Source organism: Aspergillus versicolor, assembly GCF_001890125.1.
Source record: "Aspergillus versicolor CBS 583.65 unplaced genomic scaffold ASPVEscaffold_10, whole genome shotgun sequence".
NCBI classification, from domain to species: domain Eukaryota; kingdom Fungi; phylum Ascomycota; class Eurotiomycetes; order Eurotiales; family Aspergillaceae; genus Aspergillus; species Aspergillus versicolor.
The window spans coordinates 630,010-644,519 of NW_024467533.1; the positions used below are offsets into that span (position 1 = coordinate 630,010).

The following is a 14,510-nucleotide window of genomic DNA, read 5'->3' on the forward strand; positions in this document are numbered from 1 at the left end:
ATTCTCATCTTACCGTGTTTTGAGATATCAACATCTGTTGTCATCTACTTACCATTTGTCTGTTTCAGCTACTTCGCATCGGCTTATCTGTTCGGAGTTGGGTTCTATTCTCGAGGATCTAGTCGCATCATTCTCGCCTTATATTTCTATATACTGTACAACTATCTATATGAATTGTTAACACCATCTATGGACCATCTATTTGCTATTTGCCAAGCTTGATTTAATGCATCTTCTTTCTTGATCTAATATATGTTTCCTATGACGACACTGTGTGTACATTTACGGAATATCATACATAATATATATCCGATAAATACAGCTTTGAATATACAACGATTTTGGACATATTGAATCAGATTATATTTCATTTACTATATCTATTCTACCATCTACTGTCCGATCTGCTGGTATATTCTGCCATATTCTGCCACATACACAATGTCAATCGCCGTGCTCCGCCTGGTGAGGCCATTCTCCCCTCCGATGGCGGGACTCTCCGGTCGCCGAGGCCCAACCCGCAAGGTCGCAACCCCGCAGTCATCAACACTCACTCAACACTTCAACAGCTCAACAGCTCAACATCAGACTCCAACTCTTTCAATCTCATTTCTCACACAGCTTCCACACCAATCGAAAATGGCTCCCCTCAAGGCCGGCGACTCTTTCCCCAGCGGCGTTTCGTTCCAGTACATCCCGTGGGCGGAAGACAAGAGCGACGTCACTGCTTGCGGTATCCCGATCAAATACGATGCTTCCAAGGAGTGGGCGGACAAGAAGGTCGTTCTCTTCTCGGTGCCTGGTGCGTCCGACCGTGTTCATGGCTACATTGCAGACTAAGCTAACTGGGTCCCAGGCGCGTTCACTCCCACCTGCTCCGTGAACCACCTCCCCGGCTACATCCAGAACCTCCCGCAATTGAAGGAAAAGGGCGCCCAGATTGTCGCTGTCGTCGCCTCGAATGACCCCTTTGTGATGAGCGCTTGGGGCAAGGCGAACCAAGTGACCGGTGATGACATTGTATATCCGTCTCTTGACCTTCTACAGTTCAGTGCTGACCTTTGCAGCTGTTCCTATCGGACCCCGACGCGAAGTTCTCCGAGTCCATTGGCTGGGCGAGTGGTGGCCGTACTGGGCGATATGCGGTTATTATTGACCACGGAAAGGTTACATACGCGGATATTGAGACCAAGAAGGGAGCTGTTGAGGTATTTATCCCCTTTGTAGCTTTAATATAGTATGATGCTAACATTGGTAGGTTTCCGGTGCGGATGCGGTTTTGGCTCACCTGTGAAGCACATAACAATGTATTTCCCTTAGATATAGATAGTCGGCAACCTCAAATCGACGATCTGTTGACCTTATACACTATGCGATGTGTGCTTAGTGCTTTGTATCGGATGACACAACACTTTTCCTCAAAATCCATTTCAACAAACTAATCATACAGGACAGGGGAATCGCTTCTCAAAACTAAATCATCAGAACAGCCACCAGCCCAACCAAACCCACCAATAAACCAACATTCATCCTAGCAATCTCCCCAATTCCAACCGGCACCCCATCCACACTATCGTCATCTTCCGCCTCCTCAATACCACGATACGGATCAGAAGAATACTTATCCACATCATCAGCACTAACATTCTGAACCGTCCACTCCTTAAGCGGAAACCGGACTCCATCCCCATCAGCCTCCCAAATCGGTGCACAGACCCGAACGAACGTCCCATTTTCACCATGACCATTACCACCATCACTCGCACAGCCCTCCACCGTCCCAGTAAAACACTGCCTCTTGATTGTCACATTCAGATACCCCGACTGCCCCGCGCGCATTGGGTAGGTATTCTCAACAGACCCCCTAACGCTGTGATTAAACCCATCGCCCCGAATCATGTCCCTGGGCACGGTCTCCGCCACGGCGTCCACGACAGTGCTTGTCGCCAGACCCGAGGCGTTGACGTTTGCGAGGTATGTTTCATGGCCTGGGGAGACCAGCGAGCAGCCCTCGTTGGCTGGACATGTCTTGGCTGGGGTGACGCGGAAGGGGGCGGAATTTTGTTCTGAAGGTGGTTGTTTGTTCCAGGTGAATTTGCAGTTGGAGGATTCATTGTCTTGGTTCCCTCCTTTGTTTCTTTTGGCGGCGGTGAGGGGGCTTGAGAGGAGGATGAGGAGGATGATAAGGGGGAGGAGGGTTGTTGGCGCTGCTGGTTGTTTGGGCATGTTTGCGTATGGATATGGTATTATAATGCTCGATTCTTTTGTATAGATGTAGTTTTTATATCTGGATATGGAGACAAAGTTTACAGAGGTAGGCCAACAAGTGGGGACTCGCGGTTTATATGCACAAACCCATACCAACACCAACACCGACACAAAGACCCTGATGCAGATGAATGGTGGGTGAATCTCAGGATGAGGCTGTGTCTTTCATCAGCCCTGCCCATCCTTGCCCTGCCCTGCCCAGTGACCAACCCTGTCGAGCCGTTCATTCGGGGCCAAGCCGCCAAAGCCAGCGCTGTTTCCAATGGCAAGGCCCGATACTTGTACAGGTAGGGAGCGTCAGCCACACGCTCACCTTACACTCAACAGAACGCCATCGGTGGGAGCATAGACAGCTCCTGACTGAGTTAGACATTCCGAGGACCATATAGTATTGTCCGTGCGGTGGCTCGGATTGCCTCCCCCAGATAATGCAGACCTGCTAACAGTTAGTTAACAAGTGTTTTGTCGATTTCCGTCTGGACTTGAAAGCACCGTAGTTCCAGCCTTTCCCTTGCTTCAGACTTCTGTATTCTCAAATAGACAAAGCCGGAAGATCGTGATGATGCAGACGGGAGCGAGTTCGGATGCTGGTTATTGGGCGTCGTCTGAATATGTCTGGTGGGTATAACCAAGCCGGATAAGTAGAGCCTGAGATGGATGTTTTCAAGACAAAACAGAATGTTATAGACCCCATCCCTGATGATGCTCAGATTTTGCAAACTCTATGAAGTGCTCATACTCCAAGTCTGGCTTCATTTTGAGCTGTGGTCTGGTACGCAGTAACAGTGTTTGACTCCGACGAATTCATTACCGCGGCCATCTGGAGAAATTCTCTGGCTTGCGCGGGAATATCAGCTCGGCGCCTGAGATCGGTGTGAACGAGACGCAGATAAATAAATTGCAAGCAATCCACACCAAGAACAAGATCGCTTGGCGGGTGTTCGTACCATTGAAGGTTCTCGCACGTTGCCGCGTATCTTGACGATCATTCGACGGAGCTCCAATCTATTATGGACCGGACTTCATCTAATCACAACAAATGAGAACGCAAGATAAGCCGATGCAGAAACCAACACCGCCCTGCAGAGAGTCAGAAACAGCCTGTGCCTGTCTAGAAGACCGCTAGAAGGCAGTCTCCTGAGCCATCGGCGTCGCAGATTTGAAGCCCCAAGAGCTGACGATGTAACCACTCGCGACGATCGCAGACCACAGGGCAAATCAGCTGCGTTGGCCTGCCGCGTGTGCGACTCAACCACTGCAGATGGCAGGCATCTCGTTATCACGCAGTGTCGCGGTGGGTGTGACTCGTGATAACTTATAAGCCCCTTGCGTCCCTTGTTTACCTCCAGAAACAAAACCAACTCTTCCAAAAATCATCAATCCATCCTCTTACCCAGCAAAATGACCCGGTCCATCCTCCCCGTCCTGCTCGCTGCCTCTGCTTCCCTCGTGGTCGCAACCCCCCCAGGCATCCCCTCCACCTCCGTCGCAGAGACCCAGCTCGAAGCCCTAACCGTCGCCGAAGCGGGCGCAGGGTCCGACTACGACCGCGACCTGTTCCCCCACTGGAGCAGCCAGGGAGAGTGAGTTATTCATTCTTATTCCTGCCCTATTCTGCTATGCCACGACCCACAATAACATAACAAATGCTAATCTAATTGTTCAGCGGATGCGACACCCGCGACAAGGTCCTTGTCCGCGACGGCACTGGCGTCGAAACGGGCTCCAGCTGCAGTATCGAAAGTGGCTCTTGGTTCTCTGAGTACGACGGCGAGACCTGGACTCAGGCCAGCGACGTGGATATTGACCATATGGTGCCTTTGAAGAATGCTTGGGAGGTGAGTTACTCCACCACCAAACCACCACCACCACCACCATCAGCACTAGGAGTTGTACTACTTGAAGAAAAAACTAACTGCAATCAGTCCGGTGCCTCGGAATGGACCACCGAGGAGCGCGAGGCATTCGCCAACGACCTGGAAATTCCCCAGCTCTTGGCCGTCACGGACAATGTGAACCAGGAAAAGAGCGACTCCGGGCCTGAGGAGTGGCTGCCTCCTTTGGGTATGTCTCTAAACCATTCGAAATTCGTTGAAGTGTACCTATGCTGACTGTATAGAATCGTACCACTGCACGTACGGCAAAATGTGGACGACTGTCAAGTACACGTATGGTCTGACCGTGACCTCGGCGGAGAAGAGTGCTCTGGCGGACTTGCTGGCGACCTGCTAGTTTGGTAGATAGGGTCATAGACTGGATGGATATAAGCGGATGAATGGTTTCATGGTCCAAAGGACTAGTCTGTTCCTAATGCTATATAAAACTGAAACGACATGATTGAGTTCTATTCTGAGAAGTGCAAGTGCCGCAACGGCAGACACAATTAACTAGGGCCGGCGGCCTGATCTCAGCCAAAAGGACCGCCGCCTTTTGCGCAGTCTCGGCTTGGGTCTTTTCAAGTGCAGCTTGAATGCAAGTGCGCTTGTTCTGTATTTCACCTTCTCCCAGGCGTATTCCAACCCTTTAAGAGGCTCATCGAGCTTTGGGTCGAGCGTTGCAGCGCATTCACATGGAAGCCTCACCGCACTGATCGAGGCTATACTAATCATAAAGGACCCTTCCTGTTTTCCGTCCATACTAGCCACACAGCCTGTTAGTGTGTATGCAGGCCACAGAGACAAGAGCGTCGCACCTTGGAAAGGAGAGTTCGAATTTCCTGATATTGCCCATATCCGGGGGTGCCACTGCATCTGCATTGTAGCCCCTTGGCTTCAAGTTACGGAACCGGATGACCTTATTAACGGCTGTTGTGAGCCCCTTGATATTTTCATGTCGGAACTTGGCCTCCCAGGTAACTCCACTTTGATCGTCCAGCGCGATGGTGTATACTTTTCCGTCGGACTTGCACAGCTCGAGTTCGAAGGCATCGAACCCATCCAAGTTCCAATGGTTGTTGGCGCCGGTTGTAGAGATACTTGCAGAAGGCCGGTCGTTGATGTTTTTGCGGTCGAGCCACCCGTGAAGTTCGGTCTGTCCGAGCTCGGCGTAGGAGGTGAACTCAACATAGGCAATGCTTTTGTTGCTACGGATGATGTCTGATCGCCAGTTTCCTCTCCAAGGACTGCCTGACTCAGTAAGTGCGCAAGCAGAGCGAGGGAGAGAGCACGCTACCTGCCGCCTGGGAAGAGGACCATGCGGTCCGCGGTGTGTTGGGCACAGTCAGTCATGGTGGATGGAGTGGTTAAGAATGAGGAGATAAAGCAGATGCGTATTTAAGATGAAGAGTTATGGAGAGGAAGAGAGAGAGGTTATGGAGAAGAGAGAGAGAGGGGGTGAAGTGAGGCCATTGTTTACTTTGTTTACTTTACAGCTTCGCTCTTTCCTTCTCGTCGCGCACCACCAGCCGCTGCTCGCCCTCGCGCTTGTTCTTCTCGCGGTCTCTCAGCACGCGTCGCAGGATCTTTCCACTTGCGCTCTTGGGAATTTCCTCCAGGAACTCGACCTCGAGAACCCATTTGTGGCGCACCTTTTTCGCCTTGACGTACTCAATGAGCTGGCGGCCCGCAGCCACCACGCCCTCACCGGTGCTCAACTGCCCTCGAGCTGCAGACTTCAACACGACATAGGCCTTTGGCTTCTCGCCTGCATAGTCGTCCGGCACAGAGGTCACTCCGACGTCCTCGACTGCCGGATGGCCGAGCAGGAGGTCTTCAATTTCCGCCGGGGACACTGCAATTCCTTTAACCTTGATCATCTCCTTGATTCTATCGGTGATGACAATGAATCCCTCTCGATCCATATACCCGACGTCTCCAGTATGCAGCCAGCCCTCCTCGTCGAATGTCTCTTTCGTGGCCTTTTCATTGTTCAGATATCCCATGACAATCTGCGGGCCGCGTGCCAGAATCTCGCCCTCTTCCTCGTAGCCGACCTCTTTTCCGGTCTCGGTATGGATGACCTTCACTTCTGTGTTGGCGACAATCATTCCTCCGCGCTGAGCATACTTGTATGACTGCTTCTCGGGCGGATGCGCAGTAATGCAGCTGCATGACTCGGTCATGCCGTACCCTTGCTTGAATCCTGTCCAGGGGAAGCGGTCTTGCAGTTTCTGCAGGATTTCACCTGATATGGGGGCTGCTCCGGAAGAGAAGCGCTTTACGTGCGAAAGATCGTACTTGGATACAGTCGGGTCTTGTAGGAGACGGATGATAATTGGTGGCACGGAGAGAATCTCACTAATTTGGTATTCGACGATGGTGCTGAGCATGGAATCCATCGTGAACGATGGGAGCATGTACACCGAGCTGTTACGGATAACAGGAAGGTGCATCTGATGGACGAGCCCGGTGACTTTTCACTGTCAGCGTTTGGCAAGATGGGTAGTACGTCAGACTTACTGTGGAAAAGTGGTAGGACGGCGAGTGACTTTTTGGTATCGTCGTGGGTGAGCTGGATTATTTGCATGCATTGTGCAATTACATTATGATGAGCAATCATCACCTTCCCAACATTAGCTCTGCGTAGTGAGTAGTATTTGATAACTTACAGCCTTCGGAAGCCCGGTCGTGCCAGAACTGAAGCTTAGGAAACCACACACGTCCCTGTTTGTCTTGCCCTCTGGAAGCTTGTATGGAACAGCCTGACCCCCAGGACCATATCGCTTGCCCTTCTGCACGAGTTGCTGTACGGAGACGTACTCTCCCTTGGAACCTTCGAGAAGAAAGATGCGCTCTGGAGGAATTCCCGCATTCTTCGCAGCGGGTATCGCAACATCCATTGATGAGGGGACGGTCATTAGGAACTTTGCGTTGCCGGTCTTGAGGGCATAGGTCATCTCCTCGACGTTATATGCCGGAGATGCTCCGGAGATCACACCACCTGTCAATGGTCAGCATCCATTATCTCATCATCAAAGCCAGACATACCAGCACGGACAGTCGCAAGCATTGCGACCGGATACCATATCGTATTCGGGCTGAACAGCGCCACCGTATCACCAGGCTTCAACCCATAATTGACAACCAAAGAAGTCGAGACGTATGTCGTCAGATCCTTAAGGGCATCGTACCGGATCGCTTCTTTTGTGATGGCATTTACGAACGAGCCAAGTTCCTCGGGCTTGTTCGTCCGCAAGGGCGAATACTCCGAGTCGAAGAGCCACTCCCAGATGGGGATGTTGGCCGGGACTGGAGGCGTGTGTTAGCCCTGCATTCGACATGGTTGTTCAGGGGGATTGGGGAAGGTACTGTTGATGCGCGGTCTTTCGGAGGCGAAAACCATCTTTTCGAATTAGTGTCTTAACAGTTGTCAATTTGGAGGAATTCGAGGGCCAATTCCATATTTAACTGCGGAATGCGGGGAGGCGGGGAAGCTGGGGAAGCTGGATAGACCGAGGTTGCGACCCCGCAATTACATCGGTTATAAGAAGCGTATAGTAATCATATACAACATATTGATTAATTGGAATTCGGTATACATCATTGCTGGCTGTCGATGGAAGCCGGTTTGGAAGGCATTATTTACGTCACTTAGGTTTTGGAACCTTTCTCTCTTCAATGGTCTGTGTGATGTCGATATGTACCAATCGCCAATCTAGCCAGTTTATCTACGCTTCCATAGCCTAGAGCAGGTGGACGAGGGTGTGGATATTGATAGGTAAGTACTGGAGAATAGATTGCACTTATATGTTGATGAATAACATGACTTTTTTACTAAAAAAAGCCAAAGAGTGGTACCAAGAGTTCTTTTATTAATGACAGCGTTTTGAACCAAAGAAAGGAAACAGCTCTGCTCCAAAATATTGACATATAAATGGCAGCAAAGTGTTAAGTTCTGGGACCCCAAGGCAAATAAAGACTCTCGAACCGACTGACTCTGCCTTTGGAGACCGTGCTTGCTTGAAGTGGAAGTACTCGATCCACCAGGTCCTTGGGCGTATTCTGATAACTTTCCGCTCCTCCGCGCGGAAAAAGCCTTTCTTATCACCAACAGGGTGCCAAATGAGCCCTACTTTGTCTTTGCTCCATAGCGCGACGATGCGGAATGTACCAACCTCGTCGCGCACAGGTGCGCCGGGACGCTTCCTGGGCCTGCCCTTACTGGTTTGATTACTATAGTCAAAGTGAGTAGCCACATATGAGAATAACACGATGGGTCTGCCTCTAGGGCTTGTCGGGGTTCCGTTAGGGGGGCAGATTGACTTTTCTTCCTCCAGGAACAAGTTTTCGGTGTCCCAATGTGCATGGGGCCGACGGCCCCATCTCTCATGGTGGGTGGGAAAAGGCGCCCGGTCGACCAAATATTGAGCGACATACCCTGGGGACTCGGCGTTGCCACTATGGCTCTTTGGAGTGCTTGTCGTCCGCCGAGGTAGGAGGTATACCTTTTGGTAAGAGTTGGTTAGCATATCTATCTGGAAGGCTGGAAGACATGGGCTGTACCTTATCCTCATAGGACTCAAAACAACAATAGTAGATAAGCCAATCCATAATTAGATATATCGATCACTCGATGCCCGTCAGCTGTACGGAACCGGAACGCCGATTTCGGGCGTCCAGATATAGCCATCTAAATAGTGGCATGGAGTGGGCATAGTTCATTATACCCTGACGAAGTCAAAGACAGAGTAAACAAAGGCTGCATTATATCAAATTGCGTGTATGAGGTCCACAGCGTTACAGCAGCACTTATGAAAGCCAAGGGGCCATGTCATGCGGTTATCTCTTTGTGAGTTAGGGTTCGTGAGTCTTTTCATTGTTGTGCTTTTAGTGTATATAAACCACTAGTCTCACTTCTAAACAGCAATTCACTATTCCAACCTACTCATTCGTTCTTGCAGTTTTAGTATTCCTTTGTTTCCACTAGTGACTATGTCTACACCCTTGAATTTACAACTCGACAACCCCGACCTTGAGGTCATCGACCAATACGGGACCGTGAAGGCATTCCAAGTGCTTAAGCAGTACCTGGAGACTGAAGAACTGTCGCTACGGGAAGCGGCCTCCCAGCTGTACCAGATGATGCCCGATTACAAGACCCAAATCGGGGCTGCAGAGATTGACCTAGGCAGTGCTATAATAGACATCGCAGAGCAAATTCCGTATAACCACAAAATGCAGATAAAGCTCGTTGACCTTATGAAAGAGCTTGCGGAGGCCGATCGGTTCAACAAAATCAGCGGTGACAAAGATCAGTTCGCTGGTTACAGAGCCATGGAAGAACTTGACAGAGAGTTGCATGATCGATGCTTTTGTACCCTCCCTCCCTTAGTTACTGCTGCGTTTAAACATAAATTGACTGCTAACTAACTACGGTTTGCCTTCACAGTCGCATGGGATAACAGCCTCGAGGCATCCCGGGTGATAAATACCTGCGCATTCTCCGCCCGTCTCGCCGGTGCTGGGATCATCTCGCGGCCCCTGACCTTGATGATATGGACTTTCAGGGCTGCTTTAGAGAGCCCACCAAATAAAGCCCGAGATTCCGATGTGGCCAGAGTATTTACCATCATCTGCTCTGTGTGGATCCTAGCCGGTGCTGGATACTACGCTTATCAGAATCTCGTCCTTAACCCGCCTCCCGTTGATGCATATGAGCAGCAGATTTTCCAACCGCACGAGCTCTATGATGGCCCGATTTTTGGGATCCAGCGGTGGAACTTTTGGCAGCGGACCTTGGTTGAGAGGGGTGAGGATGAGCGTATTACTGAGGAGGCGAGGTTGTTGGCGCGCAAGGCGGCGGACTATATGAAAGCTCTTGCGCGTGATATTCAGTGGTAATAGGCTGTGAAAGGTCATGGTGGATATGCTTCTTTGTTTTACTGCGTGATTTATGTTTATTAAGTTATTATGTTTGCTAATTCAGCTATATACTCGAAACATAGGACGCTGCCCCTCATCGGCTTCGAGCGTCAGAGAGGATGAAGTCTGCCTAAGCTCAAGCAACAAACTCGTAGCGTATATTGCTGTTGTAATTAGTTGAAGGGGGGGACCGTATCAAAAATCAGTCATCTTGCCTTTTTAATTCTACTAAGAGCTTTAGAACATACTTCACCAGACACAAGGCTTATGCGCACCTAGAGAGAACCCCATTATAACGAAGACAAACAACGAAGGGCTTATATACCTGTCCATAATACAGCTGGAGTTACCCAAAAGTAACCGAACGGCCATTTAATAAGTAGCAATGATATGGGTGCTCCTAAAATGCCGTCCGGGACATTCCGTCAACGGATTGTATACATGTATATCACCGAGGGCCCTCCATGCACCTATACAGATTTTCGCGACAAAACCCGGTATCAAAGTTCTGTTGGTCAATATAATGACCATGGCAGACGCTCGTCCGTTAGATATTGTTGTCATCGGCGCTGGTATATCTGGGTTGACCGCGGCGGGGGCTCTTGGGAGACAGGGTCATCGGGTTGTGGTAGGTTTTCTCCTTCTTGTTCATAGTGTATCAATAAAGGTCGAGTGTTAATCTTGATTCCCGTATAAATAGGTACTTGAAAAGTCCAAATTCAACAGGGAAACTGGGGCAGCCATTAATGCGCCCCCGAACTGTACGGCGCTTCTGGAGTGGTTGGACATTGATCTGCGTGACTTTGGGGGGACTCTGCTAGAAGAGGTACGCCTTCTGGACTAGATATTGTCAGCTAGAGCTTGGCTGATGATGTCAGGTTAACCGGCATGATCACCGTGGAACGGTGAAGTTCCATACAGACTTTGATGCTGTTCGGAAGATGTGGCAGGCTGTAGGTTCGCTCCCCGTAGTCATACACTGCTAACAGAACTAGGAGTACTGTCTAGTACATAGATGTGACTTGCACGGCGCCTTGAAGCATCAAGCACTAAAGGGTGCAGAGATCCACACGGGGTGCGAGATCGTGGGCATAGATACCTCCACCAGCCGTCCATCAGTAACGCTGGACGACGGCCGCGTCTTCGCAGGCGACCTGCTGATCGGCGCAGATGGACTTCATGTATGATCACTTATCCGTAATTCCAGTGTGTGATATGTTATTGACAAGACCAGTCGGTGATTCGCAAGAAAATCGCACCAAATGCCCCCGACCCAACACCTGCAGACAAGTCCTGTTTCCGCTGGCTGCTACCAGCAGACGAATTGCGAGAGCTGTCCATAACGGCTGATATAGTACGACGAGGAGCTCTCATGGAATGGGCTGCACCGGGAACAGCGCGACTTGTAATGTATCCCTGCTCGAACAACGAGGTGTTGAACCTCGTCGCGTTTATGCCGACAGCTCAAGTCGGAAACCTGGGAGAAGGTGCGTATAACACCCTGTGAGTAAGCAAGACACTGATCATAAAAAGGCTGGGAGGCAACGGGAAATAAGAAGATTCTTGTCAATGGATTCGCAGACTTCTGTCCTGCAGTGCGCGAGCTGGTTGGGCGCGCTGGCGATGATCTCAAGATGTGGCAGCTGTATGATATGGAGGCGCTGCCGCACTATGTCGACGAAAGAGTAGCTTTAATTGGAGATGCAGCGCATCCATTCCAACCGTGTGCGTTTCTCTCTGTTCTTAGCTTGGTGGGGACTGACAATGATTAATTGTAGATCTGGGCCAAGGAGGCGCGATGGCGATTGAGGATGCCGTCTCGCTTGCGATCCTCTTGCCGATGGGAACAACAGTAAAGGAGATTCCGCACAGATTGGGGCTGTATGAAACTTCAAGACGGCCACGGGTTGAGTTGACGTTGTATTACACGGCGCTGAATGCGCGGAACGAGGACGAGCAGTCCACCGACACAGAAACCGGTAAGTACAGCGGCGCCAACAACAAAGTGCAAGCTGACAGTACAGCGGCGGAAATGGCGAAGATTATGGGGACGATTAGCTCACATAACGAAGTGGCACATTCCACGGCGGTTCTGCAGGAGGCGCAGTCGGCAGTCGGAGCTGGGACGAGCGACTTTCCCGATTCGGACAAGGGTGAAGCCATCGCAGGGTAGCATTAATAATACATTTCCATCACTCCATAACTAGCTGATTAATGGGGTTAAGGTTTTAGAGTTGTATTCTCCGTAATATCTCCTATCTCCACAGCGTGCTTGATTCGTAGGGCCCTGAAGATGACGAACTAGGCAGCGTAGGGCAAGGCGCGAATCCATCGCCGAATCGCGGCGAGGACGGCGCACCCTGAGGGATCGTGTTCCGATAATTTTAACCAGCTTTTTCAGTCGGCCCCGTTAAGGCCGGTCGCCGATGTCAGCTGAAGATGAGCTGAAGATGTGATTCATACGAGTAAATTGCCCAAATTGGGGATCCACCTCGTATAAAAAGCTAGAACTGCCCCCATCCAGGCTGCCCTTCACCTAAGCAGCCATTGATTCCACAATGTCGACTACGAGCAACGTCGATAGTGAGAAGAATCCCAAGGAGGAGGGTGCTGCTGCTGCTGCTGCTGCTGAGCCGGAGTATCCAGCATTCGCCAAAGTGGTTGTTATCATTCTAGGGCTTTATCTGTCCGTCTTCCTCGTCGCTCTCGACCAAACCATCATCTCGGTTGCCATTCCGGAGATCACAAACCAGTTCAAGAGTATCGAGGATATCGCGTGGTATGGAAGCGCATATTTCCTGACGTCGACGGCCCTACAACCGTCCTATGGCCGCCTTTACAAGATTTTTAGTGTTCGGCCCCTGCTGGTGCACTATGGCGTCCCTTGCTGACACTTCTTAGGCCAAATGGGCGTTCCTTTTCGCTGTCTTCGTTTTTGAATTGGGCTCCCTGATTTGTGCTGTTGCACCCTCAAGCACTGTACTCATTGTCGGGCGTGCCATCGCTGGCATTGGGGTTGCAGGTATCTTCTCTGGGGCACTGGTCATCGTTGCGCTGTGTGGTATGTTCTTCTCAGTGTTCTCTCTGATTAATCTAACTTTGTAGTCCCACTGGCCAAACGTCCGCTTGTCTTTGGCATGTTCGGCATGGTGTGGGGCATTGCTTCCATTGCTGGGCCTCTACTAGGTGGCGCATTCACAGACTCAGTGTCGTGGAGATGGTGCTTCTATATCAAGTACGTAGCCCTACAGCATTACATATCTCCCACTCACATCTCTAGTCTTCCCATCGGCGGCGTATCCATGGCAATAATCATCTTCATCCTCCAATTGCCCGAGCAGAAAGAATTCAAAGGAACTCCCCTCCTCGACCGCATCAAGCAGCTCGACTTCATCGGCGCCACCCTCCTCATTCCCTGCATCATCTGCCTCCTCCTCGCTCTCCAATGGGGAGGAAACAAATACCCCTGGAGCAACTCGCGCATAATCGGCCTCTTCATCGGCTTCGGCCTCCTCGCCATCCTCACCGTCTTCTCCCAGATCAAACTCGGCGACCGCGCAACCCTCCCACCACGCATCATGAAGCAGCGCTCCGTCATCGCCTCCACTTCCTACGCCCTCCTCTTCGGCGGCTCCTTCTTCGTCCTCGTCTACTACCTCCCCATCTTCTTCCAGAGCGTCCGCGGCTCCTCAGCCATGACATCGGGCATCCAGCTCCTCCCCCTCATGCTCGCAACCGTCGTCTCCTCCGTCCTCTCCGGTATCCTGGTGACAGTCTTCGGCTACTACACCGCCTTCCTCATCGGCAGCACCGCCCTCGCCTCTATCGGCGGAGGCCTGATAACACTCTACTCAATCGACATCCCCAACGGCAAATGGATCGGATACCAGATCCTGCTGGGCGCAGGTGTCGGCGCAGGGTTCCAGATCCCGCTTACAGCCGTGCAGACCATCCTCAGCCCGCAGGATATCCCGCAGGGTACAGCGGCGGTGATGTTCTTCCAGACACTGGGCGGGGCGCTATTCATTGCGGTTGCGCAGTCGCTGTTCCAGAATGGTCTTATTGATGGGGTGAGGATGTATGCGCCGTCTGTGGACCCGGCGAGGATTGTTGAGGCCGGTGCGACGGAGATGAGGCATGTGCTGGAGGATTTGGGGCAGTTGGATCAACTCCGGAATGTTATTTTGGCGTTTTTGGATGGGTTGGTAGATACTTATAGACTGAGTCTGGCGTTGTTTTGTGTGGCGTTTGTGGCGAGTTGTTGCTTTGAGTGGAAGAGTGTGAAGAACGGGGGTGGGAATGCGGAGGCAGTGCCTGCTTTGTAGGGTTTGTTTTATTTCTAAGAGGGTTAGAGTAGATGCTGTCTGGATGGTTTATTCTGATAGTATGATAGATAGATAATTAATATAATCTCCTCTTCCTAGTCTGCTTTAACCAGTATGT

The 14,510-nt window shown here is 50.9% G+C and overlaps 9 protein-coding genes across 9 annotated transcripts; 5 read left to right on the forward strand and 4 right to left on the reverse strand.

The window, feature by feature from the left end:
- Window positions 1-639: 639 nt before the first annotated feature.
- ASPVEDRAFT_55874 (peroxiredoxin family protein) lies at window positions 640-1,294 on the forward strand (the record flags this gene model as incomplete). Its single annotated transcript, XM_040815127.1, has 4 exons — window positions 640-802; window positions 857-1,020; window positions 1,068-1,208; window positions 1,259-1,294. The coding sequence occupies 4 exons, from the start codon at window positions 640-642 to the stop codon at window positions 1,292-1,294; spliced, it is 504 nt and encodes a 167-aa protein (XP_040671927.1).
- A 179-nt stretch (window positions 1,295-1,473) lies between these two features.
- Window positions 1,474-2,226, reverse strand: ASPVEDRAFT_32486 (uncharacterized protein; the record flags this gene model as incomplete). The annotated part of the gene is made up of 1 exon (XM_040810610.1): window positions 1,474-2,226. One exon carries the CDS (start codon window positions 2,224-2,226, stop codon window positions 1,474-1,476), a length of 753 nt encoding a protein of 250 aa, XP_040671928.1.
- A 1,195-nt stretch (window positions 2,227-3,421) lies between these two features.
- Window positions 3,422-4,687, forward strand: ASPVEDRAFT_45587 (HNH endonuclease family protein). Its single transcript, XM_040813329.1, has 4 exons — window positions 3,422-3,851; window positions 3,935-4,106; window positions 4,194-4,332; window positions 4,388-4,687. The coding sequence occupies exons 1-4, from the start codon at window positions 3,670-3,672 to the stop codon at window positions 4,498-4,500; spliced, it is 606 nt and encodes a 201-aa protein (XP_040671929.1). The 5' UTR covers window positions 3,422-3,669; the 3' UTR covers window positions 4,501-4,687.
- ASPVEDRAFT_874946 (uncharacterized protein) lies at window positions 4,656-5,507 on the reverse strand (the record flags this gene model as incomplete). Its single annotated transcript, XM_040818075.1, has 3 exons — window positions 5,440-5,507; window positions 4,961-5,389; window positions 4,656-4,905 (listed from the first exon to the last, which is right to left on the reverse strand). Exons 1-3 carry the CDS (start codon window positions 5,493-5,495, stop codon window positions 4,656-4,658), a joined length of 735 nt encoding a protein of 244 aa, XP_040671930.1. The 5' UTR covers window positions 5,496-5,507.
- A 125-nt stretch (window positions 5,508-5,632) lies between these two features.
- ASPVEDRAFT_87483 (acyl--CoA ligase) lies at window positions 5,633-7,548 on the reverse strand (the record flags this gene model as incomplete). The annotated part of the gene is made up of 5 exons (XM_040818073.1): window positions 5,633-6,618; window positions 6,666-6,768; window positions 6,815-7,146; window positions 7,194-7,454; window positions 7,515-7,548. The coding sequence occupies 5 exons, from the start codon at window positions 7,546-7,548 to the stop codon at window positions 5,633-5,635; spliced, it is 1,716 nt and encodes a 571-aa protein (XP_040671931.1).
- Window positions 7,549-7,635: 87 nt separating this feature from the next.
- Window positions 7,636-9,004, reverse strand: ASPVEDRAFT_314468 (uncharacterized protein). The gene has a single exon (XM_040810474.1). It carries the CDS (start codon window positions 8,717-8,719, stop codon window positions 8,018-8,020), a length of 702 nt encoding a protein of 233 aa, XP_040671932.1. The 5' UTR covers window positions 8,720-9,004; the 3' UTR covers window positions 7,636-8,017.
- A 133-nt stretch (window positions 9,005-9,137) lies between these two features.
- Window positions 9,138-10,046, forward strand: ASPVEDRAFT_87484 (DUF3632 domain-containing protein; the record flags this gene model as incomplete). Its single annotated transcript, XM_040818074.1, has 2 exons — window positions 9,138-9,519; window positions 9,595-10,046. 2 exons carry the CDS (start codon window positions 9,138-9,140, stop codon window positions 10,044-10,046), a joined length of 834 nt encoding a protein of 277 aa, XP_040671933.1.
- Window positions 10,047-10,477: 431 nt separating this feature from the next.
- ASPVEDRAFT_154251 (uncharacterized protein) lies at window positions 10,478-12,240 on the forward strand (the record flags this gene model as incomplete). Its single annotated transcript, XM_040808399.1, has 8 exons — window positions 10,478-10,695; window positions 10,768-10,893; window positions 10,946-11,020; window positions 11,063-11,248; window positions 11,302-11,554; window positions 11,601-11,792; window positions 11,846-12,046; window positions 12,092-12,240. Exons 1-8 carry the CDS (start codon window positions 10,591-10,593, stop codon window positions 12,238-12,240), a joined length of 1,287 nt encoding a protein of 428 aa, XP_040671934.1. The 5' UTR covers window positions 10,478-10,590.
- Window positions 12,241-12,564: 324 nt separating this feature from the next.
- On the forward strand, window positions 12,565-14,488 carry ASPVEDRAFT_45589 (MDR family MFS transporter). Its single transcript, XM_040813330.1, has 4 exons — window positions 12,565-12,919; window positions 12,969-13,128; window positions 13,173-13,302; window positions 13,348-14,488. The coding sequence occupies exons 1-4, from the start codon at window positions 12,626-12,628 to the stop codon at window positions 14,390-14,392; spliced, it is 1,629 nt and encodes a 542-aa protein (XP_040671935.1). The 5' UTR covers window positions 12,565-12,625; the 3' UTR covers window positions 14,393-14,488.
- The last annotated feature ends 22 nt before the right edge of the window (window positions 14,489-14,510 follow it).